The sequence below is a fragment of the Pyrus communis genome, chromosome 2 (assembly GCF_041283825.1).
Source record: "Pyrus communis isolate YQ-2024b chromosome 2, ASM4128382v1, whole genome shotgun sequence".
Classification (NCBI taxonomy): domain Eukaryota; kingdom Viridiplantae; phylum Streptophyta; class Magnoliopsida; order Rosales; family Rosaceae; genus Pyrus; species Pyrus communis.
In genome coordinates, this window is record NC_142566.1 from 3,992,363 (window position 1) to 4,007,057 (window position 14,695).

At 37.6% G+C, this 14,695-nt stretch overlaps 2 protein-coding genes and 1 long non-coding RNA gene across 12 annotated transcripts in view; 1 reads left to right on the top strand and 2 right to left on the bottom strand.

Annotated features, from left to right (window-relative positions):
- The window catches only part of LOC137748659 (uncharacterized), a 46,852-nt gene extending 44,228 nt beyond the window's left edge, over window positions 1-2,624 (bottom strand). For 2 of the 7 annotated variants that reach the window (XM_088681993.1, XM_088681988.1), the window contains exons 1-2: window positions 1,385-1,816; window positions 680-973 (exon numbers count right to left, since the gene is read on the bottom strand). In XM_088681993.1, the coding sequence (XP_088538119.1) occupies window positions 704-973; window positions 1,385-1,750 (636 nt within the window). In that variant the 5' untranslated portion in view covers window positions 1,751-1,816 and the 3' untranslated portion in view covers window positions 680-703. The other 5 variants (XM_068488826.2, XM_088681985.1, XM_088681990.1 and 2 more) reach the window with 5 other exon arrangements.
- The window catches only part of LOC148698372 (uncharacterized), a 44,752-nt gene extending 42,024 nt beyond the window's left edge, over window positions 1-2,728 (top strand). The window contains exon 2 of the long non-coding RNA XR_015954428.1: window positions 2,588-2,728. This is a non-coding gene — a long non-coding RNA (uncharacterized LOC148698372). The remainder of the gene's footprint in view (window positions 1-2,587) is intronic.
- On the bottom strand, window positions 2,650-8,600 carry LOC137747170 (disease resistance protein RUN1-like). 4 transcript variants are annotated; one of them, XM_088681930.1, is made up of 8 exons: window positions 8,573-8,600; window positions 6,815-7,419; window positions 5,312-6,407; window positions 4,893-5,192; window positions 4,241-4,749; window positions 3,862-4,174; window positions 3,160-3,787; window positions 2,650-3,066 (listed from the first exon to the last, which is right to left on the bottom strand). In XM_088681930.1, the coding sequence occupies exons 2-8, from the start codon at window positions 7,324-7,326 to the stop codon at window positions 2,894-2,896; spliced, it is 3,531 nt and encodes a 1,176-aa protein (XP_088538056.1). In that variant the 5' UTR covers window positions 7,327-7,419; window positions 8,573-8,600; the 3' UTR covers window positions 2,650-2,893. The 4 variants fall into 4 exon arrangements, with proteins under 4 accessions (XP_088538056.1, XP_088538052.1, XP_088538054.1 ...); XM_088681926.1 differs by having other exon boundaries at window positions 3,862-4,749; XM_088681928.1 differs by lacking the exon at window positions 8,573-8,600 and having other exon boundaries at window positions 6,815-7,451.
- Window positions 8,601-14,695: the final 6,095 nt, after the last annotated feature.

The following is a 14,695-nucleotide window of genomic DNA, read 5'->3' on the forward strand; positions in this document are numbered from 1 at the left end:
GGAAAATTGGATTAAAAAATTTCACAATCTAATGTCATGGAAAAAATTGGCTATTTATAAAAGTTTAGGAGATTAATTGGCTAAAATTAAAGTTCATAGATGAAATTGGCAGCTCTAAACAAGTTTAGTAGACAAATCGACAAATAGGTCTATAATAGCTAAGCAATGAACCAAGTAAAGGAGAAATTAGATTGTTTATAAGTTGAACACAAAATAGCAATGGTACGACCAACTTCCACTGTTTCCCGATAGAAAAGTGGTGTTTTGCATACATGCAATTGCAAAGAACGTTGGTCTTTTGTGATATGATAGCTCTATTCTTGGAACATAAGTAACTGCTACGTTTCTTCCCATTACCTGCAACATTTGGAAGAACAGAAGAAAGCATAGATTCAGAACATTCATGTATGGCACTCGGAAAATTACACAGTTTGTAGCTTGATCTTCGTATGTGCTGCACACGAGGAACTACATACATTTCAGCGAGCGAAGACATCCATACTGTTATTAAAACAATCAAGAAAGCGTCAATCTATTCTGATTCATCATTACTTCACAAAGTTTTCAAATAATAGATTAACCTCCACTATTCCTAGATCATATTTTATATGCACCAAGTGTATATCTGGTTAATTTTCAGAGTTTCAGACTATAGTTGTCAGTACCGAGAAAAGTATACCTATGTGATGAACATATGAGTTTACTACTCGGTTTCAAGGGCAGCAATTTCGTATCTGACTTCTTCCAAATGCTCATTTATAGCGGTTACAGCATCCTGCACCCCTCTAATGGCCTCCTTGAGATCATTATCATACTGGGCATTCGCTTCTGCCTCTTCAGTTCCGGCAGCTTCTGTTATCTCGTGGAGATGCACGCATTCATGCTCCATTGGTCTGTTAAATCTGCAATTTTCATGACTCACCAGACGCTCTGAGGGTCTTCCAGCCCTCTTCAACACCTGAATTGTCACCGTCTTTAAAACAAACAAACAACCAGTATACTTCATGTCAGAAAACAATGGAGCCAAATCTTGCAACAAACAACATAAGTACACACATTGCTCACAGTAGCAGAAGTGCACCAAAGATTGTTCCTTTTTCTTCATTTCTATCCATACAAGAAATATTAGAGGAGGGGAATTTGCACACAAGACCTTGAGTAATTGTTCTTAACCGCTTGAGCTACGAGCCCTTTACGTGGATCATGGGGTTCTTTATCTAGTTGTTCTATAAGGCTATAAGGCTATAAGCATCTAATTAACTTGCTACCAACAAAGCAAAGCCTTGCCAAATTATTTGAGCGGCAATTACACATGATAATATGAATTAAACAGAAAATTAAATTAAATTAAAAAAAATTGGAAGGATATGACGAGTTAAATTACCAAATTCAGTTTCTGCTTCTCGTGGGTCTGAACAGCTCTGAGGAGATGGGCTAAATCAATCCGGGAGAAATCGGGATCGTTGAGGAACAGCGATTCGATCCGAAGAACTTGCTTCGAGCACTCGTTGAATTCGAGCGTCACCTCACTGCAAACTTGCTGGTACGCCAACTCCGCATCTACTCCCGACGACGGCGGCGACGACTCCATATACTCCCCAAACCCTCGTTTCAGCTTGGCGTAGGCCTCCGCCCTCCGCTGCTGAATTCCGAGGAACTCGCGGAGCAAACCGACGGTTTTTGTTTTAGATGCCACGCTTTCTTCTTCCATTGGGTCTGTGATTGATACCTTCTTGTCAAATTCTTCCATGCTCGGATCGGATAGTTCTTCCTCCTCCCTTCTGTCTTCCTCCTCCCTTCTGTATTCCGATGGAATACTCACTTTTATTCACTAAACCCTAAAACTCAATACATCTGAACCCCATTTTGCAACGCGGAATGCACTCAAATGAGAAACGCTAAGAAGAAAGACTCTTGAGATGCCACGCCACTTTAACAGTCCGCTGGTATTACTATTGGGTGGAATAAAATCCCGAAATTTCCAAACCGAACCGTTCGGTACCCGATCCCAAAAAATTTATGCTTTCTTTCGATAACCCCGTCCCGAACCGAAAATTAGATTATAATAATTTATAATCAAATTATAGTATTAAATATACAATTGTAATTATTATAGGTGGTTAGATTTGGTTGAGATTTAATCTCAATCATTCATTTATAATTAAAACTCTCTTGAGTCACTTGTCTTCATTCTGATTCTCTCTCCACTTTTCTTCGCTCTTCTCCGCCCAAACCCAAATCTCTCTCTCTCGACTAGCCTCCTCCTCAGTCCTCCATACACTTTGATTCTCTCTCTCTCTCTCTCTCTCAAGTCTAAATTGGACCAAGTCTCTCGGCCTGGAATTCTTACGACGAGACGCCACGTTCATGGAGAGGCGTCGTTAGGGCGCCGCCGCTGACAATTTCTAGGACTCGAATTATTTTCTTCTGTGGTTGATTTTTAGGTTTGTGAAAATTTGGGATTTCTGAAATTTTGATTGTTTCTGGAATTGTATTTCTGCAATTGTCATTTGCAACATCTTAAAGATTTCCCCCCCGTGCCGAAGTCTTTTCCCCCAAATTCAAAGAATTGATTCTTGCCAAAAAGGTGTGTAAAAGTCTTTTCCCCCGTGCCGAAGTATTCGGTTGCATGAGGTCGTAAGCAATCAGTGGCAGGGAAGAAAAATTTGGTAACGCTAATGCCATAATGTACACAATATTTGATGATGCTGAAGACATTTGAACTTGATATCTAATAGGATAGCAAGGGTCTTTCATATCCCAAGCGGTTAACATGGCTTAGTTATGAACTCCCAAGTCTTGTGTTTGAAGGCAGAGAACATCTTGAAGACAAGGTGATAATGTAGAGATGTCTTTATCTAGTAAAATTAATAACTCATGGAGGGCTTTTTGACTACTGTCGCTTCTTTTTCTGAGAGATGGAGGGCCGAACGATTTGATTTAGCGTGAGAAGGAAGATGGCAGCAGTGACTAGCCCCCTCCATCCTCCCAGATGGCAGTTATTGCCTCTGGCACTCGCTGCTGCAATTTTGTGATCAACATCGTTCCGTTGCTCTTCTTCTTTGTCTGAAAAACATACAAATAACAGAAAGTTTTGAGAAAACTTGAATGAAATGAATACGGGCAGACCCCTAAGTGCTTTAATGGAGCATAATTTACCTGAGTCCATGATGAGTGTATTCAACCATTTCGGCCTACAGAAATCAACATTTTTCATTTCTTCTTCACTGAACCAGCAAAAGTCATATTGTCCTGATACATTCTCCAGCGGTGACAAATCTCCACCGATGACAAATGGATCATTAGGATCTGGAGTGGTGTTGTGTTGGGTACTCATCTTGTCTTGGTGCTCTTGCACAAGCTCCACACCAAATTCCTTTACCCGAATAAACTCATCACGTACCGTCGTCATTACGGAAACAACCACTTCATCTCCACATTCTAATATTATTGTTTGATTGTCCATTTTCCAATGGCTCAACCATGTCACATCTTCTCCTCTGGAGTGGAGTTGTGTTGGACCAACGAAGAATGGTGGGCCATAGAGCCACTTCAGACCCTTGCTCTTGTTACTCACTTCAATACTCATAATTGGATTAGGACAAGTACAAAAACTCCAACTCTCCTCGCTTGCATAGGTAGCAAAGATGTTCAAGCCTAGAATTTTGTGACTTGCAAGAAAAGGCACAATAAAAGAAATTGAGGACTTGGTACTTTTATAGCTGAACCGGCCAGGAACCTCATTCCCAGTCAAAAATGTGCTGTATATACCATATTGATGCAGTCCCTGTGTACATGGCACGGAAACAACTATATTAGGCAACTCTTTCCGATAAGAGAGAGAGAGAGAGAGAGAGAGACCTGAACGGGACTCCAAATCGAAGCATCATGTTCAAAATTTTGCAAGCCGCAACGTTTCCTCATTTCCAAGTTGTGCAAGCTGAAAAGTTTCATCATTTCCGCATCAACTCTGCCAATGTGATAGTACTTCAACTCAATTACATTGTAGTTACCATTGTGGTTCTCACCCGAATAGGTCAATGCTCTCAACTCATTGGCTTGATATGTTATAGTTTTTAATGATATGCAATCATCTGCGTCAATGTATTCAATTTTCCGCAACCCCACAACTGATTCGAGCCTCTTACATCTCGATAAATAGAGAAAACGGAGCCTCTCACATCCCGATAAAGAGAGAGATTCGAGCCTCTTACATCTCGATAAAGAGAGATCATTGAGCCTCCTCAAACCTTTGATGAAAACAGGTAGGCTAGAAATTGGATTATCATCTAAATATAGATATTGCAACAAGGATAGATTACTTAAATCTGTAGGAAAGGCATCATCAGAAAGATTGCACCTACTAAGGTTTAACGTTACTAAAGAACATGGCAAATAAGTGAAGATACTCGAACTTGTACCAGGCCGTAATACACTTAGAATACCATCTGTTTCGAGAACTTTCACAGATTCCATCTTCTTCATCATCTCATCAAGATTTGAGCAACCAGATAAATTGAGTGTTTCAAGTTTTAGCATGCACATGTTAGGAAGCATCCTAAGATTCTTGCAATCCTCCATATTCAAGTACACAAGTCTCTCTAGGTTTCCAATGGATTCATGAACATCAAGCAGGCTTTCGCAATCTACAAGAATCAATTCCTCTAGATTGGGGCAGTATGAGAAGTCCATGGTTTGACTAAGGCCATGAGAATGGCTCACATCAAGGATCTTCAATGAAGGAAGAAACTGCAGGAAAAAAAATTAAAATAAAGAAAAAAAAGAGAAATAATATTTGTGGGAGTTAATTCTAACATATGCAATTAGTCAACGAATCAAAACTTAAAAAAGCAAAAGAAGGAAAATGAATTGAGATGCGTAGAGTAACATACTTTTGTTCCTTTGTAGACTTGTGTCAAGCTACTATATTGCATTTCAAGAACAATTAGGCACTCCAAAGGAAAATCAATGGGTATAGAATCCAAAGGAAATTCAGGCCAACACAACCATCTTAATCCTGTAGGGAAATTTGCGTAACATCCCTCTAGCCGTACACATCTAAGATGGAGTAGTTGTAATTTGTGCATCCTTTCAAATGCATTGGTTTCAAAGACTGTCTCATTTGTGTTTATTGGACTGTTTACAGGATGCCAATGCATGTCCAGGACAAGACCTTGGATTGTTTGTGTACCCTAAGAAAAAAAGGGAACAACATTAATATGGATAATTTTCACAAGATGAGAAAAACATACATACATACATATATATATATATATATATATCTATATCTAAAAGGCATGTTTCTACGTACAGTCTTTTCCCTCAGTACTTGGAAGGAATCCTTACGACGCCATAGTCTACTACGTTTCTCAGGCTCTTCTGATTCTAGGCGAACTATTTCTCTTCCCATATCACGAATCAGATCGTGCATGTTCACCTTGTTGTCTGTATCAACTTTCACCAAGCATCCATCAATGAGATTTTGAATGCCAACAGTTGTATAGAAATCACATCCATCTAGTATTCTAACAATGTAGTTTTTGTCCCTTCCTATTAGGAAACAAGCAATGTGGAGGAATAATTTCTGGTCATCATCTTGTAAACTGTCATAGCTTATTCTTAGTTTATTCATGATTTCGCCATTAGGAATAACTTCTAGCTTCTCCAATGCACTTTCCCACACACCCATACTTTCACCTAACAGAGAAGAACCCAAAACTTGAAGAGCTAATGGAAGTCCTCCAGTATGCCGCACTAGCTTTTTTGAATATTCCATGTAATCTTCAGGGGGATGGTCCTGGCCAAACGCATGCCAGCTTAAGAGCTCCAACGATTCATTGTAATCCAAAGTTTCAACTCCGTGGACCTTAGTAACTTGATGTGCCTTTAGCAACCTTTCACGCCTTGTTGTTATGATTATTTTACTTCCGGGATAAAACCGATCTTTCATCCGTAGTACTGCATCTAATTGGTCCATATGGTCTACATCATCAAGAACAAGAAGAACTCTTCTAGAACTTATGGCTCTTTCAATCTTACTTATTCCTTCACTGACGTTGTGCACTTTCTCCTTCTTCCCCTTCAAAATATCATAAAGAAGTTGCATTTGCATTTGAACTAACCCGTTCGGTTGACTTGCCGTTTCTCTGATATTTTCAACAAAGCTGCTCCCTTCAAAACTTGTAAAATTTGAATTGTAAACATATTTAGCAATTGTTGTCTTCCCTATTCCAGACATCCCATGCACAGCAACTATACCAACATCAGTGGATCCATCTTGTAACCACAAATTGATGTTTTTGACTTGAGATTGGATTCCAACCAAGTTGGATTCAACAGCCAAGGGTGTGCGAATTAGCTTGTCACCAATCACCTTGACAATTTTTGTGATAAACTTTGACTCGTACCTACGGATTTGCAAAAAAATGAAATATAAATCAAACATGTTGTCTACCTAAGAAAGTTACAAAGGTAACAACTGGAAGGATGCTAAACATACACATCATTTTGACAGCATATCTTAATTAGTTAAAAATAAAAATGAAACTTTGTTGACAACATGAAACTATTTTAAAAGTTATTATATGCAGTTTTGGTAAAAGAATTATTGTATACACAGAGGTCAAGTCTAGATAACCAAACTATTTTAAACTGAGAGGGGATTCGAACTCGACACCTGTAGAACACATGGGTTTAGAGAGACAAGAACAAATTGTTCATGTGAAAAAAGAAGGCAAAACAAATTGTTGGTTAAAAATAAATTAACCTTCCAATATTGACACTGGAAAGATAAAAGAGAGCAAGTGAATGTTACCCATCAGCTTGATTTGATAAGACCATCCCTGCTAGATCAGCAAGCTCTGCAAGTGCCTCCCTCCATCGCCGCACCTTATTCGGCGACTGAGTTTTCTCGTGTCTTGTAAATGCTTTTCCGATGCTTCCTGTCTGCTTCCTCGCATGGGATGGATCGACATGGTAGAAGACTGGTAATACTACATGGTCCGAGGTAGTCCTCTTGCGTTCAAGGACCATGACAAGCTCATCAAGGCACCATCTGGATGACGCGTAATCTTTCGAAAACACGACAACAGACGTTCGTGATTGCCGGATTGCTTTCTGTAGTCCTGGCTTGATATCTTCTCCTCTCTCAAGTTCGTCGTCATCTCGGAAGGTGAGAAATCCTGCGTTGTTCAAAGCTGTGTAGAGGTGGTCGGTAAAAGTCCTGCGAGTGTCTTCGCCTCTGAAACTCAAGAAAACATCGTAACGGCAACCCCAATGAGTGTTGGAATCAGAGGATGATCCTTGAGCTGCTCTCACAAGCGCCATAGTTTACGATCAATGAGCAAACAAAATAAATGCTGTGTCTTTGCCAGGGAAATATTTGAGGCTCTAATTAGTTGGCTCATTCCTATCCACTTCCTGGAAAAATTGCAAGTGAAAACTCATCTCATCTTTTTGTAATTGACTCGTTTTAGTCAAAGAAAAATTAGTTGGGTCGTTTTAGTCAAAGCAATTGTTATTAATTGGGGCCTTTTAGTAAAGCAAATGAAAACGCGTCTTAAAGCATTTCTATTAGAAATGTCAAAAGATAAATGTTAAATGTTAATTTGATAGCTGATATGGTAATGTTGTATTTTCTCTCTCTCTTTTTTTTTTTTTTTTTTCTAATCGATGTGATTTTTTTGTTATAAATAACTTTTGTACAACTCTTTTTAAAAAGAAACCCATTAAAATAAATTTTCAATATCTATAATTAGTGCATTAATAGATTCACACAATAAAATAATTAAAAATTATTTGACATTACTTTTTCTTATATATCAAATTTAACCTATGAAAACTCATATGTCAATCCATATAGGATTGACATATTGTTTAAAGCTTGGTTTTATATTTAAATTTGATTACATAACATTCGAATTAAGATTTGACAAAAGAAATGCTGTGTCTTTGCCAGGGAAATAATCGAGGCTCTAATTACTTGGCTCATTCCTATCCACTTCCTGGAAAAATTGCAAGTGAAAACTCGTCTCATCTTTTTGTAATTGACTCATTTTAGTCAAAGCAAAATTAGTTGGGTCGTTTTAGTTAAAGCAATTGTTATTAATTGGGGCTTTTTAGTCAAGCAAATGAAAACGCGTCTTAAAACATTTCTAATATAAATGTCAAAAGAGAAATGTTAAATGTTAATTTGATGGCTGATATGATAATGTCGTATTTTCTCTGTTTTTTTTTTCCCCAATCGGTGTGATTTTTTTGTTATAAATGAAATTTGTATAACTCTTTTTAAAAAGAAACCCATTAAAATAAATTTTTAAGGTCTATAATTGATGCATTAATGGATTCACACAATAAAATAATTAAAAATGATTTGATATCACTTTTTCTTATATGTCAAATTTGACATATGAAAACTCATATTTCTATCTACATAAGATTGACATTGTTTGAAGCTTGTTCCTACTTTTAAATTTGATTATATAGCATTTGAATTAAGATTTGACAAAATAAATGCTGTGTCTTTGCCAGGGAAATATTTGAGGCTCTAATTACTTGGCTCATTCCAATCCACTTCCTGGAAAAATTGCAAATGAAAACTCGTCTCATCCTTTTGTAATTGACTCGTTTTAGTCAAAGCAAAATTAGTTGGGTCGTTTTAGTCAAAGCAATTGTTATTAATTGGGGCTTTTTAGTCAAGCAAATGAAAACGCGTCTTAAAGCATTACTAATAGAAATGTCAAAAAGATAAACGTCAAATGTTAATTTGATAGCTGATGTAGCAATATCATTTTTTTTCCCCTATCGATATGATTTTTTTGTTATAAATGATATTTGTATAACTCATTTTAAAAAGAAACCAATTAAAATAAAAATTTAAGGTCTACAATTAGTGCATTAATGGATTCACACAATAAAATAATTAAAAATTATTTGATGTCACTTTTTCTCATATGTCAATCCACATAGGATTGACATATCGTTTGAAGCTTACTTCTACCCTTAAATTTGATTACATAGCATTCTACGGATTTGACATCTTCTTTGAAAATGATTTTACCTTTTTGTATAATTGAAGATAGAGACCCAATACAACTTAATTATCTTTGACCAAAAAAAAAAAAAAAAACAAAAGACAGACCCAATACACTTAATTATTTGTGTTGTTTTTTATCCACTGCTTACTAAAAAAATGTAAATTAGAACGAATTTATTTATATTAAGAAAAATAAAATCAAATACAGTTGTGGAGCAAAAAATAATAAAGAAAACTTTGGAGCTAACAAGTAAACTTTTACTCATAAGAGACTAGAGTGCCCTCATCAAATGGCCCCAGGTTCATGTTTGTTATACATGCAGTTCAACCATCGAGAAGACCTAAGCTGCTTATTGCAACTTCTAGACAGCTCAATCAAGTCAAAATTACAATAAATCCAATCAAGTATTCTATAAGACAATTCCAATATATTATTTAATAAAAATATTTTTGAGAAGTTGCAGAAATAACTAACTTGAGGGATGTCTAGAAGTTGAGGACAAGATCGACTTGAGGACAATTCCAATATATTTTTTTTTTCTTCCAGAAATAACTAACTTGAGGACAAGATCGACTTGGTGGGACCAATGTCGCTTGTTACGGGGACATAGGCATGATGATCATAGCGATTGACTACTTCACCAAATGTGATGAAGCTAAATCCGTGGCGACAACTACCCAGACGAACAAAACATCATCTGCTAAATACGAATCTCACATTTCGTCATCACCACCTAAACCTCATTCACGCTTATCCGAGCAGTTCGAAGTCTCAAGAAATCGCCGAACAAGTCCTCACATGCTAAGGACTATTTCAATTGTTTTGCAATCTTGTTTTGCTCAACTGCACTCACAACGATTTACATGCTCTCCAGTGCGAGAGGGTAAACTAATCACCAACAAGTGTCGAAATCAGAGGAGGTTCCTTGAGTTGCTCTCACAAAAGCCATCGATTACGATCGATGAACTAACAAAAAACTGCTACCTGAGAAAAATTTAAATCTTTAACTGGGTCATTTGTTCCATCTTTTTAGACCATATTTTATAAACTAAATGATGTGAAAGATGATTGTTAGATTCCATTTTTAATGATTAGTAAAAAGAATCAAACCATCAACTGCCACATCATGTGGTTTACAAATATGGTCTCAAAAGATGTTCGCTTTAGCATCACCAAAAAATGTTTACGAACAAGTTTCACAAAAAAAAAAAGTGGTAAAGTTGTGACTCGCCACACACGTTATTAATTGGCTCGTTAAGAGTAGTTCTACTGGTTTTAGGAGGACAAGGGTAAGGCATTTAACGTCGCTTACTATTCACTTTGAATAGTACTTGCCTTTGTGCACTTCCACCTGTTGGATAAGGGCAAAGACGAGGGCAAGGTGTAACATCCCACATCGCCCAGGGAGTGGATCCTGTAAGCCTTATATGTATATTCCCATCTCTACCTAGCACGAGGCCTTTTGGAAGCTCACTGGCTTCGGGTTCCATGGAAACTCCGAAGTTAAGTGAGTAGCGCGCGAGAGCAATCCCATGATGGGTGACCTACTGGGAAGTTCTCGTGTGAGTTCCCAGAAACAAAACCGTGAGGGTGTGGTAGGGGCCCAAAGCGGACAATATCGTGCTACGGTGGAGTCGGGCATGGGATGTGGTGGGGGCTCGGGCCAGAATGTGACAATTTGGTATCAGAGCCATTCCCTGCCCAGAAGTGTGCCGACGAGGACGTCGGGCCCCTAAGGGAGGTGGATTGTAACATCCCATATCGCCCAGGGAGTGGATCCTGTAAGCCTTATATGTATATTCCCATCTCTACCTAGCACGAGGCCTTTTGGGAGCTCACTGGCTTCGGGTTCCATGGGAACTCCGAAGTTAAGCGAGTAGTGCGTGAGAGCAATCCCATGATAGGTGACCCACTGGGAAGTTCTCGTGTAAGTTCCCAGAAACAAAACCGTGAGGGTGTGGTAGGGGCCCAAAGCGGACAATATCGTGTTATGGTGGAGTTGAGCTTAGGATGTGGTGGGGGCCTCGCCCGGGATGTGAAGGTGATTGATATTCACAAAGCAAATCTTGGTTTTCGTTTTCCTTGTGATGGGCCGGGAAGAGGGGGACATGCCAAGTATCCGCTTGGGAACATGTCTTCTTAGGGCTATTGTGGATGTATAATGCAATTTCAATAGTAATATTCCATTTCAGCTGGAAAATGCAATCAGATGTTACGTGTCATGTTCTCCTTAGATTTCCAATTAGATTTTCAACAACTCTCGTCATGCTACGTGTCATTATCCAATACTAATATCCGCTCATATTTTTTTATTAGATTCTTGACCATTTTTATAGTGCAACGTATCCTTTATCCAATCTTCTGGTTCCTCATATTTCTCTGTAAAAACCCTTCAAACCACCACATATACTCACACCAAACCTCTTCCATTCTCCCTACTCATCTCAACCAACCCTCAAGCAAAAAAAACGTCTTTGCCAACCGACCAAATTGCCTTCTCAATCATGTTTTTGTTAAAAAAAAAATTGATTTGGAAAGTGGAAACAAATATAGATGGTCATAGTAAAAATAATTATTGAGTTGTGATATCGATATGAAAAAAGATGGTTGGGTTTTTATAGAATAACAAAAACAAATCCTGGTTTTTTCAAATTTTAATTGTTTTGTCGTTGTATTAATCCTGGCCTTTGATTTTATACTCATCTAAAATCCGACTCACCTGAAAATGCCATGCGACACAAATGTCCCACCACTTACCCTCTTCTTTTAGACCATATGTAGTAATTTTTTGGGTTTGGCGGGGCAACTTTAGGGCCCTTGCCCTTACCTTAAACCAATCTGTGGCCTTGCTCTAAAGTTTTTTGAGTTCTAATGTGAGCCAGTCCACTCATTGATGGAAGGCAAGGCCAAGGGCCTTAAAGTTTCCCTCCAAACCAAAAAAAAAATGCTCCAACAGGCTTAAAAGAAGATGGTAAGTGGTAGGCCATGTGAAGCCTACCCAAACGCCTGAGCAACTTATGTTTGACCTTGCGATTTTTGGCATAGCTAATGTCAACATACGCTAGCCACATGGTTTTATTTTTTTGTGCATGGAGCATGCAATGCACGCGTGAAGTTGGCGAGTGGGTCAACAACTTCTACTATCGTGGGGTTTGCTGCAACAATCCAACAGCCACCATCAACGGCTCTATCACGTGGCAATTTGTGAGTCGTTCAATTTCCAACAGTCAGTGATCTGGACCGTTTGTAATAGAGATAAGGTACACTTATGAGCCAAGCTTTAACAAACAAGTTGAGTTTGAACCAAATTCGAGCTATCTAATAAAAAGATACGAGCAGTTCACTATCTTTATGAGCTAAACATAGCAAAGCTCTATATCGACTTATTTCATTAACGAATCTATTATTTTGTTTGATTTCAATTCATTTCATTGAAAATTGAGCTTAGATGAGCAAAAAAAAGTTGATTCGAATTGTTTCAAGCATATTAAATCCCTACATGTGGTGCTCACTTCATGAAAATTGTGGTGTTTTGTTTTGAATGCGAGAACGATTAACAAGAAACAAGGGTACTAGGTCAATTTCATTCCAAATCCACAAACAAAAGACATATGGCCATAATTGAGGGATCGGAGGAGATGGGAGATATCATAGGGAAACTGTTATAAAATTGGCTTGGGTTACATCTACCAATCTATCACCACTATTTTAGGTATTTTAGGTAAGTCTCTATTATATTTTAAGAGGTGTTGGGTTTGAATTAGCTGCACAATGAGTCAAATATCATAATTTAGTATTGAATTAGCCATTTACATGAGTCGAATATAAAATCTAACACTTACTGAATCAAGAGATTTACTATTAGATTGTGATAGCATATAAGTAACCCTTATTAAGTGTGCAACAATGTTCAAATCAAATGAGACGGACCTGATTCACTCTAATATTGGCCTAACTTGCCCACAAAGCCCATTTCAGGCCAAAATGTCTTTTAATCGAAGGAGGAAATAATCAATAGGTTTGGGGAGTGATGATCCTCGCTGGATCCTCTTTGTGATGATCTCGGGAATCATCAAATCACATTCGTTCATCGTATATTGTGCGGTCAGAAATCATTGTAATTTTTTTTTTCAAGCCTTACAACTCAGAAAAGACATATACAAACTCAACAAAGCCTTCCACACTCTTGCTCAAGAGTGTGGAAGCAAAATCGTATTATATAATTCAACAAACCTTCAATAGCAACAACACGTAGATTGTCTTCTACACTCTTGCTCAAGAGTATGGAAGCAGAGTCGTATTATATGGTTCAACAAACCTTCAACAGCTACAACATGTAGATTGTCTTCTACACTCTTGCTCAAGAGTGTGGAAGCAAAATCGTATTATATGGTTTAACAAACCTCCAACAACTACAACATGTAGAATGCCTTCCACACTCTTGCTCAAGAGTAGAGAAGCAAAATCTATATATGTGGTCTCTCCCACATTTTCTCGTCCACAGTTCACCAAAAAAAATCTAGCAAAAAAAAAAAAAAAATTATGCCAAAAATAAATCCAAAATTAATTAATTAATAATTATTTAATTAATTATGACATGTGGAGAAGGCCAACAAAACTTCTACACATAGGAGATAACTACAACATGTAGATTGCCTTCCACACTCTTGTGGAAGCAAAATCAATTTGTTAAGTCTTGTAAAATGCTTCCCACACTTTGAAGGGTAGAGCTTCCCATACCCTTGAAGGGAGGGAGCTTCCACACCCAAGGGAGAGAGCTTCCCACACCGTTGAAGGGAAAAAGCCTTCACACACTTTAAGGGAGGAAGCCTCCCACACCTTGAAAGGAGGAAGCTTCACACTTTGCCTAACTACAAAAAACTCAAAAAGCCTTTCACACTCTTACTTAAGAGTGTGGAAGAAAAATCTATTTATGTGGTTCAAAAAAGCTTCAATCGAAAGCTTCAACAAAAAATTCAAAAAGCCTTCCACACTCTTGCTCAAGAGGCTGGAAGTAAAATTTATTTATGTGGTTCAAAAAACTTCAACCGAAAGCTTCAACAAGAAATTCAAAAAGCCTTCCACACTCTTGAATAAGAGTGTGGAAGCAAAATTTATTTATGTGGTTCAAAAAAGCTTCAACCAAAAATCTTCACCTACAAATTTTCACCTACAAAGGCTCAACCAAAAAGCTTCACCTACAAAACTTCAACCAAAAAGCTTCACCTACAAGGCTTCAACCAAAAGGCTTCACCTACAAAGCTTCAACCAAAAAGTTTCACCTACAAAGTTTCAACCAAAAAGCTTCACCTACAAAACTTCAACCACTCAAGCTATGTGCCCAAAGGAAAAGGCTTCACCTACAAAGTTTCAACCAAAGAGCTTGAACCACTCAAGTTATGTGCCCAAAGGAAAAAGCTTCAACCATTCAAGAAATGTACAGAAATAATATCAATCATGGGGATAAAGGTATAAATAATTATTTGAATATTTTTCAAAAAGGAGTATTGTTGGATTTGTAATAGAGATAAGGTACAACTTATTTTATTAACGAATCTATTATTTTGTTTGACCTCAACTCAGTTCACTTAAAAATCAAGCTTAAATGAGCAAAAAAAAAAAAAAAAAAAAACTATAACAGAATTGGTCTTTTGCGGCGC